General features: G+C 32.0%; 9 protein-coding genes across 9 annotated transcripts, besides 5 other annotated features; 5 read left to right on the top strand and 4 right to left on the bottom strand.

Moving 5' to 3' along the window:
- Window position 1: 1 nt before the first annotated feature.
- Window positions 2–3374: a mobile genetic element.
- Window positions 1914–2372, top strand: TVAGG3_0419200 (repellent protein 1 family; the record flags this gene model as incomplete). The annotated part of the gene is made up of 1 exon (XM_051233362.1): window positions 1914–2372. The coding sequence occupies one exon, from the start codon at window positions 1914–1916 to the stop codon at window positions 2370–2372; it is 459 nt and encodes a 152-aa protein (XP_051103092.1).
- Window positions 2421–2657, top strand: TVAGG3_0419210 (uncharacterized protein; the record flags this gene model as incomplete). Its single annotated transcript, XM_051233363.1, has 1 exon — window positions 2421–2657. One exon carries the CDS (start codon window positions 2421–2423, stop codon window positions 2655–2657), a length of 237 nt encoding a protein of 78 aa, XP_051103093.1.
- Window positions 3375–5495: 2121 nt separating the features above from the next.
- Window positions 5496–12174: a mobile genetic element.
- Window positions 5794–6471, top strand: TVAGG3_0419230 (uncharacterized protein; the record flags this gene model as incomplete). The annotated part of the gene is made up of 1 exon (XM_051233364.1): window positions 5794–6471. One exon carries the CDS (start codon window positions 5794–5796, stop codon window positions 6469–6471), a length of 678 nt encoding a protein of 225 aa, XP_051103094.1.
- Window positions 6496–7542, top strand: TVAGG3_0419240 (keratin-associated protein family; the record flags this gene model as incomplete). The annotated part of the gene is made up of 1 exon (XM_051233365.1): window positions 6496–7542. One exon carries the CDS (start codon window positions 6496–6498, stop codon window positions 7540–7542), a length of 1047 nt encoding a protein of 348 aa, XP_051103095.1.
- On the top strand, window positions 8029–10341 carry TVAGG3_0419250 (uncharacterized protein; the record flags this gene model as incomplete). Its single annotated transcript, XM_051233366.1, has 1 exon — window positions 8029–10341. One exon carries the CDS (start codon window positions 8029–8031, stop codon window positions 10339–10341), a length of 2313 nt encoding a protein of 770 aa, XP_051103096.1.
- A 1927-nt stretch (window positions 12175–14101) lies between the features above and the next one.
- On the bottom strand, window positions 14102–15449 carry TVAGG3_0419260 (uncharacterized protein; the record flags this gene model as incomplete). The annotated part of the gene is made up of 1 exon (XM_001324438.1): window positions 14475–15449. One exon carries the CDS (start codon window positions 15447–15449, stop codon window positions 14475–14477), a length of 975 nt encoding a protein of 324 aa, XP_001324473.1.
- Window positions 15450–15698: 249 nt separating this feature from the next.
- TVAGG3_0419270 (phosphatidylethanolamine N-methyltransferase family) lies at window positions 15699–16058 on the bottom strand (the record flags this gene model as incomplete). Its single annotated transcript, XM_001324439.1, has 1 exon — window positions 15699–16058. The coding sequence occupies one exon, from the start codon at window positions 16056–16058 to the stop codon at window positions 15699–15701; it is 360 nt and encodes a 119-aa protein (XP_001324474.1).
- A 523-nt stretch (window positions 16059–16581) lies between these two features.
- Window positions 16582–16749: a mobile genetic element.
- A 1010-nt stretch (window positions 16750–17759) lies between these two features.
- Window positions 17760–17955: a mobile genetic element.
- A 653-nt stretch (window positions 17956–18608) lies between these two features.
- Window positions 18609–18860: a mobile genetic element.
- A 1574-nt stretch (window positions 18861–20434) lies between these two features.
- Window positions 20435–20944, bottom strand: TVAGG3_0419310 (uncharacterized protein; the record flags this gene model as incomplete). The annotated part of the gene is made up of 1 exon (XM_001324440.1): window positions 20490–20939. The coding sequence occupies one exon, from the start codon at window positions 20937–20939 to the stop codon at window positions 20490–20492; it is 450 nt and encodes a 149-aa protein (XP_001324475.1).
- A 121-nt stretch (window positions 20945–21065) lies between these two features.
- On the bottom strand, window positions 21066–22862 carry TVAGG3_0419320 (small-subunit processome assembly; the record flags this gene model as incomplete). Its single annotated transcript, XM_001324441.1, has 1 exon — window positions 21132–22862. One exon carries the CDS (start codon window positions 22860–22862, stop codon window positions 21132–21134), a length of 1731 nt encoding a protein of 576 aa, XP_001324476.1.
- Between the last annotated feature and the right edge of the window lie 209 nt (window positions 22863–23071).

The raw sequence follows: 23071 nt of genomic DNA on the forward strand, positions 1-23071 counted from the left end.
GAGCGACAACATTAAGGTGCATGGCACCGAGGGCAAGCCCATATAAAACCTTCTGTACAAACTGAGCCACCAAAAGAACAAGAAAGAAAAGAAGCCAGATGTACTTTCAATAACGAACCAAGAGCTTATTGCAAAGTTCGTGAATTTCATTGAAAAGCAAACCGAGTCAAAGAACCTGACCCACCAGTGAAAGAAGTCGAGACAAAAAGAGAATGTACAGTTCATTGAAAATGTCAAGAACAACTTCCACCACGAATACCAAGAAGAAGAGTGAGAATAATGAAGTAAATAGATATTTTTATCTGAAGTAAATACATGCAGAACGAACAGTTAAACGAATTTACTCCAGCAGAGCATATTCATAGATTCGCTCATATTTCGATATCATAGACAATGCAGTTCAAATTGGTGACACTAATAGAAAATATTCTGACGCAAAGATTCCATCACAACCTGGAACTGCTAAAGATAACACATGGGTAACATTCAATCTCTCACCTCCTGGTGAAAATATGTTGGACCTTTACAATACATTCATTACGTATAAAATGGAAGGTCAATTTATTGTAGATAAAGAAATTGGTTCAGGTTCCAATAAAACAAACCCACCAGGATTTTGGATTGGTTTCGATGACGCTTTCTATGCAGTTGCTGGATATCAAATCCTTGCAAATGGTCGTATCGTATATTCTCAAGACAACGCAAGAGAAGAAGCATATATAACTTCAAACTCACAAACTACGAACAAATAAAGAAAGTCGATGTTTTTTCAAAGACTCGACATAAAGATGTATGGAGTCATTCGGGAACATGCAGAACAGGACAAATTGTTGGTGGTCCAATTACAGCAGGAAAATCATTTGATTTTAAGCTTCGTTTAAGAATTCCTGTTAGAAGATTCCTTCCATTAGAACCTATTCGATTTATTCCAGCTTTTGCAGGAAACATTCAGCTTAAAGTAAAGTTCAGTAGCGACGCCTTACAATGCACATCTATATCTGTAAATGATATCATTTTTCAATCCAACTCTTAAAGTTGCATTTGCTTCAGGTTCAAATCCACCGACAAATAAATTTGTTCCATGGAATGAACCATTCACTATGATAACGAGTGCAACTGAAGCTAGTGGAACAGTTACTATTACAACTGTAACCCAGCAACTATTTCGAACAAAGATGGATTTTAATGAATGTTTTATTCATCCAAAGTCATTCTCTTTAGACCCTAACATTTATACAGAACTTGTAGAACATTATACAACGAGGCTTTATGTTTTCCTGTTAAAGTTATGGATTGGATTCCTATGGATGGTTCATTCTCAAGAATACAGATAGTTCAAGTGCAACATTTACAGCAGCTTATACGCCTATTAATGTTAAAAGTATTTGGGCACTATTTAGAAAGAAAGACAACTATTATGTTAATTTTGAGAACCCTAAGTTTAAATATCTTCAGCTTTCCATGGGAGCTTATGGAAATATGCCTGCAGAACCTGAAAAATCATATGGACCTGTATTTTATGAAATGGTTGCGAACGCTTGCAATACAAACAATGATATGATTGGATTTAATGAAGATGTTATGAGGTCATTGGTGGATGATGGTAGTGTGGAACATAAATGGGATAGCTATGACAACACACATTTCTTATGTGGTTTTCCAACAGAAGTGGACTTTTGCTTCCAGCAAGGTCAAACATCTACTGCTCCAATAACATACAAATTGTCTGTTAAAGGACCTATTGAACTAGCAACAGAAAATGTACCAAGCCACTTATTGGATTTATGAGGGATTGTTGCTTTGCAATACAAGTAAGACAGTCAGGCATACCAATAATAAGACTTGACGACTATAACTTAGCAGCGGACGACAGTGAGGAATAAAGGATGAACGTTTATTTTTAAAGCTTATAAATGAGTTCTTCATCAAGCTCTCGTGAACCTTCACCATCTGTGAAACAAACTTTACCAAACGATTATGGAGCACCTATTGAATATTTCTTACGAGCTGCACAATGGCAAAGAGCAGTCTCACCAAGGTTAGGTGTTCCACCAGCTCCTGTCAAAAATAGCATTTGGTCAAGTCCTTATATAAGATATGGTCTCCCACTAGGTTTGCTAGCTACAGCAGGAGCAGTAATGATGTTGAAAAGAAACAAAGCAAATGTTATAAATAATACTGAAGTAGCTGAATTTGAACAAACTCCGACACCATCGCCAAAACCAACGCCTTCACAAGCAAAACCTTCAATGACTCCTGAACCTATGGAAGTACAAACTCCTGTTCAAAAGTCAACTCCTAAACCGACTCCAACATTTAAACCAGAACCTACTCCTCAAATAAATCGTAAAACTCCTGCGTTTCCTTACTGAAAAAATAACGTTATTTTTATTTAATATTAAAATTTTTATTTGATTGAAATGACAAATAAAGTCACTGAAGCAATGAAACAAAAGTTTTTGGTAGAATACATTAAATCAGGAACTATTCCAGAAGGTTTTTACGTTCATACTATGAAGGATGGTAGAGTTCAGTTTAGAAAGATAAAGCAACCATTAGATAGAGAAGGTATATTAAGGAAGATTAAACTTCATGAGGACAACATTGCTGAACTTAAGAAGAAGTTAGAAGAGTTGGAGAAAGGAAGAGAGTTATAAAGTAATGAATTCAACAGACCCAAAGGGTCAGAGCCGCTTTGCGGCTAGGGTGAAAAAAGAGGTGAAAAAAGAGGTGAGATTTCACCACTTCACCTAAATTTATTTTTTCACCTCTGACAACGTTTATTTTTAAGTTTATTTTATTATTTAGCGAGAACGTTTATTTTTAAGTTTATTTTTTATTTTATTTTTATTTTATTTGGATGTAATGACAGAACAAAAGCAACTCATACAAATCAAAACATATAACAAACATACATTTAAACATTTATTCTTCCTTCCTGAGCATAACATGTTCTTTCAAATACATCCGAGACCAGTTGACTTTTCATTGACTGTTTATAAAGATAGAAATAGTTATATCATTAAACCATACGATGACGAAGGTAAGTTATGTAAATTGTACGTTAAGAAGTTAGAGAAAGTTTATGGCTTCAAGTATGACTACAATAGGGTTAACACTGATGATGAAGATATTGAGGAAAATTTATGAGAACATTAGTGAAGTCGTTAGTGAGAACGATAGTGAGAACGTTTATTTTTACATTAGTGAGTTCGTTAGTGAAGTGGTTGGCGGCTTTGTAAATATTTAAGGTTAAGTTAGTGTTGTCGTTTGTGTTGTAAAATATACGTTAACGGTTTTGTAAAGTGTCAAATTCACAAGTATTGGGTAAAGTGGAACGCAGTGTCACCATACCCAAGACTTGTATACTAACTATAGAGAACTTGAAAGTTCATGCTATGACTCCGATGCTCCATATTTTGATGATAAACAAACTCATTTAAGAATTACAAATCCGGCTCATGATGTGAACCAATTAGGTGACACATATATTAAACGCAAAGTTAAAGCAACTCTAGTTTCAAATAAAGCTTTCACATGTGATGCCGCTTTTAAATGCATGCGTTTATTCGTTGGTTTACAAATCATCAAATCAAAGCTTTAAACAATTAGAAGTAGAAACCGAAAGAGGTGATGCCGGTTATCTTCAGATGGATTGCGCCCGTGAATCTTTCGCATTTGCAACATATAAACCAAAATCAGAAAGGAAAGTTAAAAAGTTTGTTCATTCGTTATATAATAATGTTCAAAAATATGATAACTCAGTATGTGGTAAATATATTGACCCTTCAGAAGTTTTCAAGAGAGCAAATGAAGAAGTTGATGTCACTTTTGATATGATTATTCCGGTAAATGATTTGTTAGCATTTCAGGCGTTCGATGATTATCCTAAATCATTTGGTGATATCATTCTTAAATATTATGTTTTCAGGGATACTTTAGTATTTTGTCAGGTTGACCCGTTAAGAGTTGCTGATTTACAAAATTACGTTTATGAAAAGATAACTGATGAAAATTATGAAAAGATTATGAATCATGTTTATAAATATGATCGCAAATTCCAACAAATCGGACTTCCTGCCAAATTAATTACAAGCTTAGCCGCTACATCTGCTGACGCAACAGTTGATGACGTTATTATTTCATGCACAAAGATGGAAGTTTTAGAGGATAAATGCATTACACCAGGATACGGTTTAATTGAAGAATCAGTTAAAGCAATACCACGTTTATTCAGTAAGGAAGATCCATTCATGATTCCAGCTCAACATATTGACGTTCGTTCACTAAATGGAGGTTGCATCACTCCTGAAGGTATTAGCTCAGATTTCTCATACGCTCTTCATAATGTTACAGATGTTGTGTTAGCATTTCCGAAGAATGCAATGCAAAGAACAGTTTTAGAAAATCCAATGCTTCGAGGTCTTCAGGTCACTATAGATTCCAGAAACTTCCCCGATCAAGCGATGACCACAGTGGGCGACATATTCTTTAACACGTATGCTTCAAGCTTCTGATTTAGATGGAGTGAATGAATGCACAGAAGAATACGAGGACTCATTAACTAGACCACTGAATGCAGATGATGGCACGCCATTAGCTAGAACATGGAAAGACCAAACTTCATTCTTATGCACTATTCCAGTTCAACGTGATGGAGCGGGTATATTCTTTGATGGATTAGAAACTTTCAACTCACAAGTTACAGTACAAGTGAATGCTTATCCAATCATTCAGGGTGAAAATGACACTTACTGTTCAAAGGTGACAAATCCTCCTCAGGTTTGGTTTACTAGGACTACATATTGGACATGGACACCGGATGAAGGTTTGAAATATCATCCAACAGGTACACCACCACAGTATAGAAGTTCATATGATGAAATATTGATGAATAGAAATGTTTAAAATTATAAATTTATTTTTGATTAAATGGATTTAAATTCATACACTCCTTATGAAGAATTAGCAGGAGTATATAATACATACATAGATGATATGATTAATGAAGCATTGAGTGATAAGAAATGCTCTATCTAAGGAAAAATTAATGAAAATTCCATATTCTGAATGTTACTTAAATTCAATCACTGCAGCAATTGGTAAACAGAATAAAGTAAAACATTAACGATATTAAAACAAATTATCATTATTGCTAACACTTCCCCTATTCACACGTGTTAATTTATATCAACCGTTCAGGTTCACCTTCAGATGATACATTTGAATCTTTAAAAGCATTTAATCAAATTCCAATTATTTATTTATCACAAGAAGAAGCAGAAGATTATTTAAAAAACTTTTTAATGTATAAAGAATTATATAATACAATCAGAAGCAAGGATTAGAGGATAAAATTATTGATAAACAACGGGATGAATTATTTGAAACACTTTCTATTTCAAATTTTGATAGAGAATTTTTGCATTCACTCATTTTTCTAGATGATGCAGTGAAATCAAAACTAATAACAATGAGAAATCATATTTAATCAGTTATTAACTCAATGTCGACACATTCAGTGTTCATTCTTTATGGCTGTTCAATATTTCAAAGCATTAAGCACAAACATTAAATCAAATCTATCAACCCTTTTCATTTTCAGTGGGTTTAGTCGTCAACAGTTGAACGTTATGCTTTATCAAGTGAATTTACCAATGAGCATTAATGAACTTTACACACAATATCAGCAATTAGGTGAACATGGAAAAATAATAGTTGATTTAAATAAAGGAAGTGTTAAATTTGATTAACTTTTTATAATTAATTTTTATTTTTTATTTATAATTAAACATGACAGAAATAGCAAATCTTCTACAGGTTCCATTAAAACAAGGAACAAACAAAAAGGGTGCATATAATAGAACTATGAAAGTTCCTGATGGAATGAAAGAATTAGTTCATATTGTTGCTGGTCTTCAAAAAGATGTTAAACAAATGAGAAACGTTTTAACATTACCAGAAGCTCAAGCATATGCCAAACGTCAAGGTCCAAATTGGGAAGCACACGAAGCAGACATTACAGGTCCAAATGGAAAACTTTTTGAACTTGATGAAATAAATAACCTTATTAAATTTCCGCTGAAAATTAAATTTTGTACTCCTCATCTTCGTTCATTGTTGGGGATATTAAATTTTGAAAAAGATGTTGGGGATGTTTTGTATTCTGACACTGGTTCCAATTTCATTTTAGTCAAATGTGATAAAGTTAATACCCCAATGAGATTTTCACATCAAACATTAGACCCTAACTCTTACCCATCAATACAAAACATTTTATCCATCAACTTAAACACATTTTCTTTATCATATCCGTTTCAATTATCCGGGAATTCATTTATTCTTCATTCAAAAGATTTATCAAATATTAAATTTAGAATAACTGACCTATTTGATTGTGATTTAGAATTTATGAATGAAATATTATGGCAATTTCAAATAGAGAAAATAGCTGATGAGATAACGGATTAAATATTTATTTTTAAATCGTAATAAATGATTAAACAACAGCAACTTAAGGCGCAAAACGCCCAGGTCCTTCAGACCATTACATACGCCATATATGCATATAATTCAAAGACGGCAGAACAAACGCAAAGGTTGAAATATGGAGATTTGGAGATAGTATTGAAAAATGACCATTTCGAATTCGTTTGCAAAGGTGGTGCAGTGATATCAAATATAAAAGAAATTTTATTTATGAATTCTAAAATTAAAGGTATAACGGATGATATAACATCAATTCCACCAGAAGAACAGAGATATTATGCATTAAATGCATTTCCTAAAGTTTTGAAGATTGGAAGATTTAATTTAAATGAGGAATTCATAGAAGGTTTCCTAAACGACATAATGAAGAAGGTGGATAAGGAATATGTGGATAGTGAATTAAATAAGAAAGCAAATTTGGTTTATGTTGATGAAAAAGATAATGAAATTAAAGAAAAGGTTGAATGGTATCATGAATGGACATTGGAGACTTTTAAAGTTAAAGCTGATACAGAATGGGTTTCAGGATGTTTAGACCTTAAAGCAGATAAAACATATGTTGATGAAAATTATGCAAAGAAGTCGGAAGTAAATGATGTGATTACAAGCATGAAAAATGAAATACTTCAAACATTATATCCTGTTGGTTCTATTTATACGTCAATGAACTCAACAAATCCCGCAACAGTTTTAGGTTTTGGTACGTGGAAGCAGATTGTAGATAAATTCTTATACTGTGCTAGATATTCAAAGCAAACAGGAGGTTCGAAGAAAATTAAAGAAGCAAACTTACCCCCACACACTCATACAGGAACTACAAACTTTTCTGGCGACCATAGCCACTCATTAAGAGACCACCCATTATACAACTCAGAGTATGAAGCTGGCAATGACGTTTTATCTCCATCTTATAACAATGCAGCAAAAAAGACTTTTCGACAAACTGAACCGGGGGGAAATCATGTCCATACTTTCACAACAAATCCAACAGGCTTGGGTAAAGATTATATGCCACCATTTGTGACTATATTCGCATGGTACCGCATTCATTGAACGCGCTTGAGCCCAGACCTTTGGGTCAAGGCTTACCGAATGAACTAAATATATTTTATGTCTGTAATTAATTAGGTAATGAAGTAATGGATGAACTGCAGAAATAAATGTTTACGTTAATGTTTACGTTAATGGTTTCAGGTTATTCAATAATTAATTATTTTTGAAGAACTGAGGGTGTCACTATGTCACCATGTGTCACCAGGTTAATTAACTTCTCTGAAAAAATGAGACAACATGACATTTCGACAACAGTCCTGGAAATAAATGTTTACGTTAATGTTTACGTTAATGGTTTCAGGTTATTCAATAATTAATTATTTTTGAAGAACTGAGGGTGTCACTATGTCACCATGTGTCACCAGGTTAATTAACTTCTCTGAAAAAATGAGACAACATGACATTTCGACAACAGTCCTGGAAATATGATGCAGTCCAAAAATAAAGTTAGTTTTAAAACTATTTTATTTTTTTATTCCTATATAAATGACAGCAACAAACAACAACAGTAACTTTATCGTTTCTGATGAAAAAGTTATTGATTCATTAGCTGAGGAATTAGTTGTGGCAGAAACTAAAACCCTCAACGAAAGAATTGGTGAAAACAAGATTGATTTACATAACTACCTCAAACATGATGGAGGAAGAGGAAGGAAAACTGGTACAGCTTTATTAGCAAATAAAATATCAAATTTAACGATTATAGATGTTGATATCAATAAATCGTACAATGATGAACTTAAAGAAACAGTTAGAAAAGATATTTTATCAAAACTTTCGGATAAAGATGTTATCGTTAAAACCGCTTCAGGAGGTCTTCACATTTATTGCAACACTAATTTCTTCTATGCAGTTTCGAACAGAATGATTAAATGCTATTCCTGCAATGATTATGATGTTGATATCATGACTTCTATTGATGATTCAAAGCGTTCTTTAGTAGTTATGGCTGATTCAAGAGTTCGAAAGAATGCAACAGAACCAATCAATACATACTCATTCATTCGTGGAAGTTATGATTCAACATTAACTAGAACCGTAAACGATATATTAAATGATTTGAATATTAAGGTAAGAGTTGAACAGAAGAACGAAGAAATAAAGACTATCATGAATGAAAACAAAGATGTAAACATTGACGATAAACTTGCCCAGAGCATAGTTGATGGCATCAGTGATTTTGAAGTACATAATGACGGTGGAAACATGAATTTAGAAAAAGAAGTTACATTATTTACACTGTTTCAAGCAATTAATTCGTTACCTAATCATTTGATTAATGAAGCATACGATAACGTTTATAACTTCTGCAGCTTAACTGAAAATGCAAAAAGTAATTTTGAAAAAGCACGTAGTAGATATGCACATTTAATGACTTCTCCATTTGTTTTAGTGAAGATTCTAAAACTATATCAAAAGGAATATTATGATGAATACGTTTTACCTTTATTACGTAAGCCAAAAATAACATTTGATATCAAACTTGATGACTCGTTTTTGATAACAGATATTAGACGCAAGGCTGAAAATCATCAGTATAAAAACAGTTCTGAAGTAATTGAGGATTTATCACGTGTAATCCGTTTTGTAGATTGTGGAAACAAATATTTCATTCAGAAAGATTACAACATACACGATAAAATGAATCAAATATCATTCGTTCTTCAATCAAACATGAAAGAGTCACTTAAAATGATTAAATTATTTAAAGAAGAAGGTAAAACAATAACAGCATGGGACGTACTACTAAATCAATTGTCTTCATTAACTGTTAAGGGTGTTTGCTTTAAATCTAATTCTCCAGATGTTTTTTCAACGTTTCAAGGTTATAAATACAACGTTCTCGAAAAACCAGATTACTCAAAAATTGAGATGTTTATGAATTTCATTAAAGAAGCCATTTGTGATAATAACGATGAAGTGTATAAATACCTACTCGGCTGGATTGCATCAATGATTCAACATCCTGGAATCAAGAATGAAACAGCAATTATTTTGAAAGGACTTCAGGGAACAGGTAAAAACAGATTTACAGACATTATTTCTGAACTTCTCGCTGGTTATTCATGTAAAAACATTACCGAAATAGGTGAGCTAACGGGTAATTTCAATTCAGTAGTTGAGAATAAAATGTTTCTTGTACTTAATGAACTCAAGAATGTAGGTGAAGACAGACTCGCAAACTTCAACGCTTTGAAATCAATTATTACGGATAATGAGATTAGAATTAATGAAAAGAATCAACCCAGAAGAACTGCTCAGAATGTTGCAAACTTCATTTTCGTAACTAATAACGTTTACCCTGTCAAAATTGAAGTTGGAGACAGAAGATACGTAGTTTTAAGAGTTAATGGTAAATTCAAGGGTCAATTTGATTACTTCAAGAATTTAATGGATTCATGCACAAAGGAATTTTATGATAATTTACTGACGTATTTTATGCAATATGACCTTTCATCATTTAATGTACGAATCATACCGATGACTGAAGCCAAACAAGATTTAATTGAATTATCAACAAATCCTTTAGATGTATGGATAAATACACATTATGATGAATTGTGTGCAGGTATGACGTGTGAAAATGCTCTATTCTGCAAACCATCAGACATGAAAGACAAAAACTTTCAAATGAGCATTAAGGATAAATGTGAAAGGAAACAAAGAAGAATAGATGGTAAACAAACATGGTGTTGTGTTTTGAAAGAAGAAATGAAAGGATTATATAAACAGGTTGAACCAAACGATAATGAGGATTCATTTACTGACGATGAAATACCTGTAAATGAAGCTTTATAATGTATGATTTGAATTTATTTTTGCATTAATCCTGTTGTGTTGTCAAAATGTCATGTTGTCATCATTTTTCAGAGAAGTTAATTAACCTGGTGACACATGGTGACGTAGTGACACCTTCAGTTATTCAAAAATAATTCATAAGTGCCTTCCTCATTAATCCTGTTGTGTTGTCAAAATGTCATGTTGTCATCATTTTTCAGAGAAGTTAATTAACCTGGTGACACATGGTGACGTAGTGACACCTTCAGTTATTCAAAAATAATTCATAAGTGTCTTCCTCATTAATCCTGTTGTGTTGTCAAAATGTCATGTTGTCATCATTTTTCAGAGAAGTTAATTAACCTGGTGACACATGGTGACGTAGTGACACCTTCAGTTATTCAAAAATAATTCATAAGTGCCTTCCTCATTAATCCTGTTGTGTTGTCAAAATGTCATGTTGTCATCATTTTTCAGAGAAGTTAATTAACCTGGTGACACATGGTGACGTAGTGACACCTTCAGTTATTCAAAAATAATTAATTATTGAATAACCTGAAACCATTAACGATAAAATAACTGATAACAAAATTTTATTTTTATATAAATGGATACCCCACAAGCTCAAAATTTACCACGAATCATAACAAGGGAGGAAATGATAAAAATGATGCAAGAACTAATTAAAAACAACAAACCACGAAAACCGAGAAGATGCGGTTATGCAGTAATGATGGAAAGAAGAACCCAGAAGGGTTCGGGAAGAGGAATAAAAATTAAATTTGGATAGAGTTTAAAAATTCATCTTTATTAAATTCATCTCTTCCAATCAATTTATTTATTCTATTAAATTCTTTTATTTTTGCTTCACTCAGTTTAAGGATTGAACGGTAAGTTTCTAATTTTTCAATTATTTCTTTCCTCTCTTTATCGTTTTCAATTACTTTAGTTTTATGGGCATCAGCCCCGCCGCATTGCGGCTTCTTTTTGTAATAGCATATTTTTGATTTAATTCTGTTTAGTTTCTTTTTATATTCATTGTCTGGACTCTGAATCTTAATTGAATCAGGACTCTTGGCTGCTTCGTTGTCACTCATTTCTTACGAAATAAAAAAATTAAATATTATTTAAATATAATGGAGTAATAAAATAAATCGGAATTTCTATTAATTTATTGTCAACTTCAACTAATGCATTGCCGTTAATATATCTAACAAATTCAGCTATTGTGTCAAATCTTCGTCTTCTTTTTGTCATTGATTTATCAGTTTTTCCATAATCGAGATGAATCAAAACTTTATCCCCTTGTTTAAAATTCATGAGCCCCGAATTAATTTGTTCACGTTTAACATCATTCAACCTTTCCATTTGCTTTCTAATATATTCCCATTCTTTTGAAATATCATTTTTCATTTCCACTGGTTTCATGTTTATAGTTCTATGCCATGTATTATTGTAATAATATACTAACTGTTGTATGATGGAGTCATGATTTCCATCCCAGTATATCTGACCGTTAACCCCTAACGCATCTCTAAGAGTTCTCATTACCACATCAACTATTTTATTATGAAACGTATATGGAGAGGATGAAAAGAAAAAATTAATTTGTGGGAAATAATGAGCCATAGCTGCCTGAAACCCTTTATCACCATCACCCCTTATATTATCTACTCTTTCATGATCTAGTAAGTATTGTATAGCTCTTCTTGTTTCCTGTTCTGTTTTCCCTTTCACTGGAATGCAATATAAATATCTAGTGTTAATGTTAATGGCAAATAAATAAGTAACGTTTCCTTTTGAATATTCCAGATGATCGATTTCGTATGAATATGGATATGGAGCAAATGAAGGGCGACTAAATTTTTCCTTTAACGGTTGAATTTTCGGGTCAATTGGTTTCTTTAATATCTTGAAATCCTTTTTAAAATCTTTTTGCTTCTTTAATGTTTGAAATGGATATAATAAAGTGAATGATGAAGGATTAACTGAATGAGGAGGCGGTACTGTCGTTGGAGGTTTTGGTGTTGCAAGTGGTTTAATTTTATCTGCTTTGATTTTGGATTTCATTCCCCCCTTCATTAATTCTGGATGTATTCTATTCATTTGTTTTAAATATGCTGTATATAAAGGCTTGATATACTTTCCCGCTTCGAGTTTATGTTGAAGGATGAATTCCAAAAGTTGATCTTCATTTAAAAGTCGGGCTGAATATGGTTTAACTAATGAATCATAAATTAAAGCTTGTGCTTCATTTATAGTCTGAAGGACCTGGGTGTTTTGCACCTTTGTTTTTTGCGACTCATGATTATATAATTTATATAATTCATCAATATCTTCTTCTGTTAATACTTTATTTTTGAAATCTTTCAATCGTTTAAGTTGTGATTTAGTTTTTTCCTTTGTATATTCATTATTTTTAATTTTGTCTTTAATTTTAGAAATTATTTTATCATGATATTTCAAAATTTCATTTTTATAATACGGATAATAATAATCCATATCATCACCCGTTATATTTTTATTATATTTTTGGAGATATGATTTTAATTCATAATAAGTAAGAAAATTTTGATTAAGTACTAAATCATAAATTAAATTTTTTAAATCTGCGCTATTCATTTATATAAAAATAAAATAAGTGTTTTAAGGGTGCCCGCCTCTTTGAATCATAGTATCAAAACCATTATTTACGGTTCCTTTTGTCTCTTCTGTGGCATTTTATTAAAAATAAAATTTTAAATTGTATTAAATAAATGGCATACAACATCCATTTTCACAACATACAGCCTTAGTGTGTGCTCCTGTTAATGCAGTCTTCCTTTTTAAATTGATGTTTAAGATATTCAGGATTTAATACTCTACGTTTATATGCTCCTAACTTAGTTCTAAAGGTTTTTCTACAAAATTTAGGAATTCCATCCTCTTTAATGTCATCAATGATTTCCATTTCATTATTTTCAATTTCTTCTTCTCGTTTATGAGGTCTTTGATTATGACTCCATTGATTCCATGAAATTAAATATTCTTTATCATTATATTTATACCTCATTAGCTTATTTTGGCTTTCATATTCATTTAATAATTCACAATCTTCATTTTTAAATTGAAGTTTAACCCATTCAGGATTTAAACAATGTTTAATTAATCGCGGAATATCTGACATCATCTATATATAGCTTCTTTTATAAAAGATAAAAAAATAAATTATTTTAAAATTAATGTTAATTTTTTAAAATGTGTTTAGTATATAATATTTATTACTAATTTATTTAATAATGTCGCGCTTTCTTACGAATTCATGACTTAAAAAACGTAAGAAAAAATTTTTATATCATCTATATATAGAAGATGTGAAAATATACCTTCATCTATATATAGACGTAACAAAAAAAGTCACACAACCCTTCAACATATACTACTAATGAGATTTGTTATTATAGATGATTTTATTCAACAAACATGTTTAACTTATCATAGAATTAATTATTTTCGAACTAATATCCAAAATGATTCTATTTTTAATTTGAATTATATTCAATCTTGAGCATTTATGCCCATACTTTTATCACTTACCTCAATTACTTTATCAAAATGGATTTGAAGAATGCCTCATCCTCAATCTATAACTCAATTCTGAAATGAATTCAAAACCAGCTAATAACACTATACTCTTTACCAATACTTATGAAATGATACCAAATTAATTATAAACTATCATTAGTTTTAATATTACATAAACAAATAACTTTATATAAAAACAAAAACAATTAAAACAATACAATGTATTAGCATAATATGAGATATCCAAATTCTATTCATTGACGCTAAGATAACAAAGAAGTCTAGATTATCTTCTAATGGATCTTGAATTCGTCATGTATCAGGTAAACAATAAATTCTGAAAAGTACCAGATTAAATTTATGCACTTATCAAATCCTAACATTAGAAGCAAATAACACTTTCCCAAAGATTATAAATAATCTATTGATATCACAATGGAATATCAGGGATTTGTGAACTATTAATCAAAGACAAGAAAAATTGAGCAAAGACTATGAAATGCTGTAATATTAGTGTAATTAGGAAAAATTACAGACAATTTGTGAGCAAAGCATGAGGATAACTTTAAACAAGGATGTGCGTTGTTCAATTAATCAAAACTTGATAATTGAAATCTTAATTTCCTGATTTGAAAAGATAAAACTTTGTTTCTTTCTTGTAATTTTCTAAGTTTTTCTTTTCTTTCATTGAGTAATACTTTATTGTCTCTCACAGCTGATTCAAAGAAAGAAATTTTCTCTGGTATTCGTTTAATTACGCGTGTTTTTGGACTTTTAGAGGATTTTGGACTTGTTGTTAGCGAAAATATTTCCTTCTTTAATCGTTTTATTCTATCTGAGTGATCCATTTGGCTATTTGAAATTAAACCAATTTGTGTTTCAATTTTTTGTTTTCCCTCTTTAATTTGACGTCTAAGCTTAGACAATTCATACTGCAGGTATTCTCTAGTATTTTTCTCGCTTTTATCATATTTTTGAGCTCTTATATCAAATGCAATTTGGTAACTCTGTGCATCAGATGATAACTTTTTCATTCTTTTGTTGATTTCTTTTATCTTTTCGTTCTTTTCAGGAGAATCTTTAATATTAATAGCTTCTAATTGATTTATTTTACGAGACAATCTATCAGAACGCTTTTTAAGTCTACTAGATTCCGATTCAATTGAATTTAGCTCGTTTTGCGTTGATTCTTCGAGAAATTTAGTTTTATTTTCTGTTTCTGTTTGAAGTGTTTGAATCTGTTGAGTTATATTTTCTATTTTGTTTTCGGTTGTATAGTCAGGTGTAATACCTTCCTTTACATTATAAATTCTTTCTGCGGAATCTTTTTTCATCTTTTCGATTCTTGCATTGAATTCTTCAGTAATTGATTTGATTTGATCTTCTGTATTCTTTTGCATATCTTCCTTCTGTTTCTCTGTTTGATCCCTCAGATCGTTTATTTGCTGAATCAGTTCTTTCTTTAAGGAAGTATACTGAGCTGTAGTTCGCGCGATTTGCTGCTTCCTTGCAGCAATTTCATCATTCAAAATCTTTAATGGATCATATGTAATGAATCCATTCATAAAAAACAATATGTAAAATTGAAGTTAAATAGAAAAGAGTTTATAAGCATAAACTAGAGAGCCTATTTAAACTAAAACATACATATCATGATCAAAAATATCAGTATTTTATAATTACCATGACCAAGTTAAACAACTCATAACTCATCTCTATATAACACACTCAAGCCACATTGCTTAAATGACAAGAAAAAACGTGATAAATAAAAACAAAAAATTTTTTTCAGTGATTGACAAAACTACAAAGATTTATTCATTTTTCTTAGCCTCATCAGGAATTTCACGGCCTGGCTTTGTATTCTCCATGAAGATCATATAGACATAAAGAAGAACCCAGTATCCTGTTAATATTGCTAATGTCTTATCGTAGTTGACTGAGAAGAAGATACCAAGGACGCATAAAATAAGTCCCTTATACTGTGAATCGCTGATGTAATCGAATGGGAATCCTTTTAATACATCTCCACTATATAAACCAAGTTCCCAACCGTAGTATGCACGAACTTTTCCTAATCTTGTGTAGACAAGGTAATTGAATAATTGGCCGATTGCGATAAATGGTAATGTGAATGGGAGTCTCTTAAGAATGATGCCTGAGCTTAAGCACATAAAAGCATATGTGACAAAGCTAATGAAATGCAATATTGAGGAAACCCAGATCAATTGGTCCTGTGTTGCGTGTTGTAAGAAATGCTTTGGCCATTTGTAAGCCCATGTATAAATACCATATGGTAGGCATGATTTTTTTTTTAGTGTGCTACCCTCCAAAATTCAGTTTTGTGCGGTGAAACCTGTTATTGAGGAAAACTGTTGAATCTGGTCGTACCGTTTCGAGCCGTGTTTAAGCCATGCAAGAGTCAGACTTGGATGATATAAGTTATTAGTTGATCTGAATCTTCAATATCTAAGTTGATGTATTATTCTAGTTTTGAGCATACACATAGATTTTAGTGAGTATTTGCATATATGTCTTATCATTTATTAGTGGTTTACCGCATGATTTGCATTAAAATAGAATTGATTTGAGGAATAATTGCAAATAAGCGAGTAGTTATGTTATCACAGCTCCATAGTCCCCAAAGGGCTAGGGATTGTGTAATTAGTCGGATATGGCAAGCTGCTCTAAAGTTTCTTTCTCATCATATGGGAGACTTCAGCCGAACTTTGCCTTAAGGTAATTTTGTTGTGGTAGGTGGTTCACAAAGAGCGAGAGAACATGTATGTAATTCATTTATGCTGAAGATATCTGGATGTCTTTCAAAAGAGTAATGAAATCCAGAAATCTTCAGCATAAATTGATGCAGATGTGGTTCTCTGGATCTTTACTGGCCAGAATGCATATAAAAAGTTTCAATATAGTTAAAATAAAGAGTTAGTAATAAATTTCTTATTAATTGTAGAAACTTTTTAATTATATGTTAACTCATATTTCATATCAGTATGGTATCATGTTTTCATAGCGGAGATCTATCTATTTTATTATTATTAAAATAAATAGATTTAAACAAAGCTTTTGAACGGAATTATCGCAAGAAATGAATACAACAGAATTTGATAAGTTAATTCTATGATTTGATCTGTTAATATTTTCAGTTTTACTTGGAGAAATTGAAATTTGAATCACAAATTTTCCAAAAAAAATTCAAATTTAAAATTTTGAATGTAATAAATGAGAGATTTTTCATCATTTTCTCTATTTTGAAAAAATTTGGAAAAATAGCATGACTTCTGATTAAAGCACAACTTCAGGGGGAGTGAATATGTGACAACGCCGAGCTTATTTGCCCATATTTTGATAAAAATTCCAAATTCACGATTCAAGCAACTTAACAAATAGAAAAGTCTTTGGATTTTGCATTCTCATATGAAAAATGTTTTACATTTAATACATCGAGCTCAAAATGGCATAATCAAATTTTCAATTTCAATTTAGCAAAAGAATTACTTAGTGGGTTTGCATTATAATCACATGAATTACAGTATGAATATGATTATCACTACGTAAATACTACAATTTTAGCATTAACTACATTATTTCTAATAAAAATTTGAACGCTATGAAAAATGAATCTAGTTTCAACTATATAAAAAGCTTTATTGATGTCAGTCTTAATATCTCATTCTGGGAGACATTGCTAGTGCATGCCTCAGATAATGATACAATTTTGCTCAATCAGAAGTTGATTGGGGAACTTTTGACCGACGAGAGTGTATTATGCACTCTTGTCGGTAACAATGTGCCATCCGTGGAGACATTGCCTATGCATGTCTCCCACAATGGCACAATCTTTTTGCAATAACAAGACGTTAGCACTTTGCCTGTCACATACATCTCGACAGAGGCAACATTCGATATGAAAGTTTCCTCTGTCGAGAAACTTCCTCACACCTCAAGAGATGCGAGGAACTTTTGACAGGCAAAGTGCAATATTGATAGGTGATTGCACTTTGCCTGTCACATACATCTCGACAGAGGCAACATTCGATATGAAATTGCCTCTATCGAAATCTATTACAAATAAAAAAGAATTCCATCCCACTTACACTCTATAATACAACACTATCAATATGATCAAATCACATCCATATTAAAATATGAAAAATCCAAAATTATTCTCTCTCAAAATCATATATCCACACATATCACAACGCGTTGTTGCAATTTCTTCATAAATACTAATTCCAATCTTATATAATATACAAAAAATATCTTTATTTAAATATATCTTAGTACATTCAATAATAATTATACTGGGGACATCTATCACATTAAGTAAACACATATTTATTATGATTTTAATAAAATATATTTAATATCTTTTTCAATATATAGTATTTATGCAGCATTATATGGTGTTTTCTCTTCCCTATCTGTCATATGTTATTATGAGAGTGTATAAAAATTTTGCATGTTTTTCGTCTTTGAGACGAAAAACATGCAAAAAAAAACGAAAGATGCGCGGTTGAGCCAGCATCGGTAGTGGTGCATGGGTTGATATATGTTGTGCCTCAATTTTAAAATTTTGTCAAAAGATGAATCAAATTAAGAAAGTATTATGAGATAAGAAATTAGATTTAATGTTATTGAAGTTATATGAATATTTATAAGATGATTTGTTATGTAAAGTAGTAGAATTAGGATAATGAATTTGTATTTATTTGAGATGTTAGGAAGTTTCTCGGCAGAGGAAACTTTCGTATCGAATGTTGCCTCTGTCGAGATGTATGTGACAGGCAAAGTGCAATCGTCTTATAGTATTGCACTTTGCCTGTCAAAAGTTCCTCGCATCTCTTGAGGTGTGAAGAAGTTTCTCGACAGAGGAAACTTTCGTATCGAATGTTGCCTCTGTCGAGATGTATGTGACAGGCAAAGTGCAATCGTCTTATAGTATTGCACTTTGCCTGTCAAAAATACCCCCATCGTCTTTTGATTCCCAATAGATTGTGCCATTGTGGGAGACATGCATAGGCAATGTCTCCCGGAATGAAACATTGTGACTGACAAGAGTGTGTTTTGCACTCTTGTCCGTTAAAACATTTATTTGTAATATCAAAAGTTTTACAACGACCGCGGTTCTTTCCAGTATTCTGTTGATTTCAAAAGATTTTGATGTTTCATATGTTTTCAGTCTTGACAAACGTTCCAGGATGAGATCCATATTTTTAACTCTTTAAAAGTTAAGGGATCTGAAATAGAATGATAACCTCTCCCTTGGCATATGATTTTGTTCGTCAATTTATGTTATAGCAAAAAAAAATAATAATAATTCTGGAAATTGGCTATGATAGCATTTTCAACAAGATTCTATCAAGACGGGATGAACTGTAAGAAACGTGGGTGATCCTAAATGACGTGTTAAAGGAAAGTCAATAATTTTAAAAATCATTATCCAAAACTTTCATTGAATACTATGAACTCAAATTCGATAAATAACGTCGCACAACTGGTGTATTCATCAGCTTTGAGCTATTACGAGACAACAAAAGTAAAGCGATTACAGCTTTTGTTTTCAATCAAATGAGAATCTTAACATCGCACAACTGATGTAAAGATCTGCTTTGACTTACTAGCACATCCGTAATACGGATTACTTGGCTGCTCGAGAGAGAAAACCAAATGAAAAATGGCACCTTTTTTGGCGCCTCTTTTTCTTTCAAATTTCCCCGCCAACCGAAATATCCATTCAAATCTTCCCGCAAATATTATTGCTTTCAATTTCTGTGACACTTAAAATTCGTCCAAAATATAATATTAAGATAGGTTATCCAATGTGATAACATAATTACTCGCTTATTTGCAATTATTCCTCAAATCAATTCTATTTTAATGCAAATCATGCGGTAAACCACTAATAAATGATAAGACATATATGCAAATACTCACTAAAATCTATGTGTATGCTCAAAACTAGAATAATACATCAACTTAGATATTGAAGATTCAGATCAACTAATAACTTATATCATCCAAGTCTGACTCTTGCATGGCTTAAACACGGCTCGAAACGGTACGACCAGATTCAACAGTTTTCCTCAATAACAGGTTTCACCGCACAAAACTGAATTTTGGAGGGTAGCACACTAAAAAATCTATGCTTTCCCTTTGAAAAATTGAATTAAATTTTGGTCAGATGGATAATCAATTTCCACTACTCTTTCGAATGGAACCATGCTATAGCCTAAACATTGGGATGCCATTTTCATGTCATTTCCAATGCAGCATGAAGTTAAACATTGTATTTTAATTCATTTTGATTGTTCGAAAATGTAATAATTATTAGCTAACTATGAATCAAATTCAAGTGTGTAGATGTCTTGACATTGTATGGATAGATTTGTTCATCATATAATACAGCTATTTATTCAATTTTTTGTTAATTTATTTGCATTCTTAAATTTATTTAGCGTGAAATTGAATGGAAATACTATACCAAGTTTCAAAAAGTTTATTTGGATATAGGTAAATAGCTAAATCTATTATCATATTATAAAAAAAATCATTTTACTTTTTCTAAGAAAAAAAGTAGTTACTTATGATTTCTACTTACTTTTTGAAAGCAACTTTTTGAACTCTTCGCAAGTGAGCTCATAATTTCTGATTGAAAATTCGATTCCGGAGAGAGCCATGCGAGCTCCGAAAGTAATTGCCAAATTCTTTGGCTTCAAAACATTAGGGTTACGATCAATAAGATATCTTACTGATATTGAGGCAGTATGTCCGATTGCATTTGCAAAAAGATAGCGGCCAAGCTCTTTAAAGTATGATTCAGATAGCTCCTTGAATGCCAATTTATATGTAAGATTAGCTGCCATGAAATCAGTTGTGAAGCAAGCATAGTTTTTCAAGGCCAATTTGCAAAATGCTGTTCTTTCCAAATCTTTGTTGATGTATGCTTGATGACCTACACTTAAAAGAGATGCTGGAATGCTTGATAAGGCTGTTGCACCAATTTCACGAATTAATCCTTCACGATTATTTGGAAATTGCATTTTTCTGAAATTACGGTTTACAGAAACCGATAACTTTTTTCAATTCATTGTCAAATTACAATTTATGGGGTCATGCAAATTTAAATAGGGGCAAATGACCAATAATTAAAAAATATCAATAAAGCACGATCTTTTATAATAAGTTCTATAAGAACGATAAACTTTATAAAAAAATATAAATAAAATATAAGATTATTTTGATGGTTCTCTATCTTCTTCTATAGGATTAACATTCATCTCAACGCTTGTTTCTCTCTTACCTTCCTCAGCAGGTTGAACAATCAAGTGACGGCCAGCAAGGTGGACATCTTGCATTGCATCGAAAGCAGCTTGTGCAGCTTGTCTTGTTGTAAAGTCGATGAAGCAGAAACCTCTATGGCCTTGCTCATTTCTCTTTTTAGTCATTCTAATTGCCTTAATATTACCTACGTGTTTAAATGCTTCAGCAATTTCTGATTTCTTAGTAACAGTGAATGGTAAGTTCTTAACAATTAATGTTGTTGTCTTAATTTCAACCTTTGGTCGACAAGATTTTCTTTCATCTGTTTCAACGCCAGTTCCAGTGGTGCAGCCATCTGGAGCCCATTGAATATATATAGGGGTATCATGAAGGAGTCTGTAATTCAACGAATTGAACGCCTTTCTTGCATCATCGCCTCTTGCAAATTCAACAATTGCAACTGAATGAGTTGGAGCAAGGACAAATCTGACGAGTGTACCTTTGGATGCAAAGATGCCGCGGAGCTCTTCCTCGGTCGTCTCCCATCTAAGGTTCTTTATAATTAAAACTGTTTTTGAATAGTTTATTTTATCGGCAGATTTGAAACCTTCATTCAAAGCATCAACATCTATACCGTGCTCGATGAACAGCTGCTTTGTTTCTTCAATGAGCTGTGATTCTGCGATTGCGAGACGTGCCATAACGTTATCTGACTCTGGATTCAAGACATCTGCTTTTGTAACACCGATTCTATCAGCAATTGCATCAGCAATAGTGTTTTTATCCATGATGAGAGGGTTCATTGTCTCTGGTCTGTATTGTTTGAGTCTCTGTTGCTTCTTTTCTTGGAATGTTTGATCATCATCTGGAATTAGGTCAACTTTCTTCTTTTCTGGCTCTGGCTCAGATTGTGCGAGTTGTAGATGACGTCCTTCGAATATAACTGATGTCATATATGCTTTTGTGGCTGATTCTAAATCTGCAAATTTTACGAAGGCAAAACCACGGTTTTCTCCTGGAACTTCACTTGTAGGAAGGGAAACATCTTCGACAGGACCGAATTCTTCGAATCTTGCTTTGATTTCTTCGGCAGTTGACTTATAAGGAATGTTTTTGACGTATAAACGAGTAGTAGTAATAGATACTGGTTTCTCTTCCTCTTTCTTTTGTTCTTCTTCGTTGTTTTCTTCTTCTTCTGCGTTATCTTTCTCAGATTCTTGTTCTTTCTCGTCTTGGTATTGTTCTTCGAAGCCAAATCCATCATTCCATGATGCACGCATCTGTCTTGGCTTGTGTGCTGCAAGAAATTCTTGAAATGCGGGGTCAAATTTTTCTTTTGGCTGATCTTTGTTGTCACGATTGAATTTTTCAATTTGTTTTTCCTGTTGTTTTTCAATTTTTGCAAATTTCTTTCTTCTTGCCCATGTTTCGTCTAATTGCTTTTCACCGATCGGAATAGCGAATTCTACGCCAATTCTTCTTGATTGAATGAATGTATTATCGAAATACTTTTGTGCCTTTTCGGCTTCTTCAACAGTTTTGTATCCTATGTAAGCAATGCAACGAGATTTGCCACGCTCTGTTCTAATGACTTTACAGTCTGTAATTTCACCCATTTTAGAGAATTCTTTCACGAGTTCTTTCTCTTCAACGCTCTTTGGCAAGTTGCGGATGAAAAGACGAGAAACAGGTTTTCCTTCCATTGCTGGACGATAGAAAATTTTGTCCAAATTCAAAATAATACACATCAATCCTTAATCAAGCATATGAACGTTAAATCGTTCTAGATTCATTTTATTCGCTATTTGTACCCTTTGGATCATTATATATCAAGAATACAAAAAGGATCATGATACCTCTTATTACAAAAGCTAAAATGAGCTACTTTTATACTATCTTCATACTTTACTAC

Source organism: Trichomonas vaginalis, chromosome V (genome assembly GCF_026262505.1).
Source record: "Trichomonas vaginalis G3 chromosome V, whole genome shotgun sequence".
Taxonomy (NCBI): Eukaryota; Parabasalia; order Trichomonadida; family Trichomonadidae; genus Trichomonas; species Trichomonas vaginalis.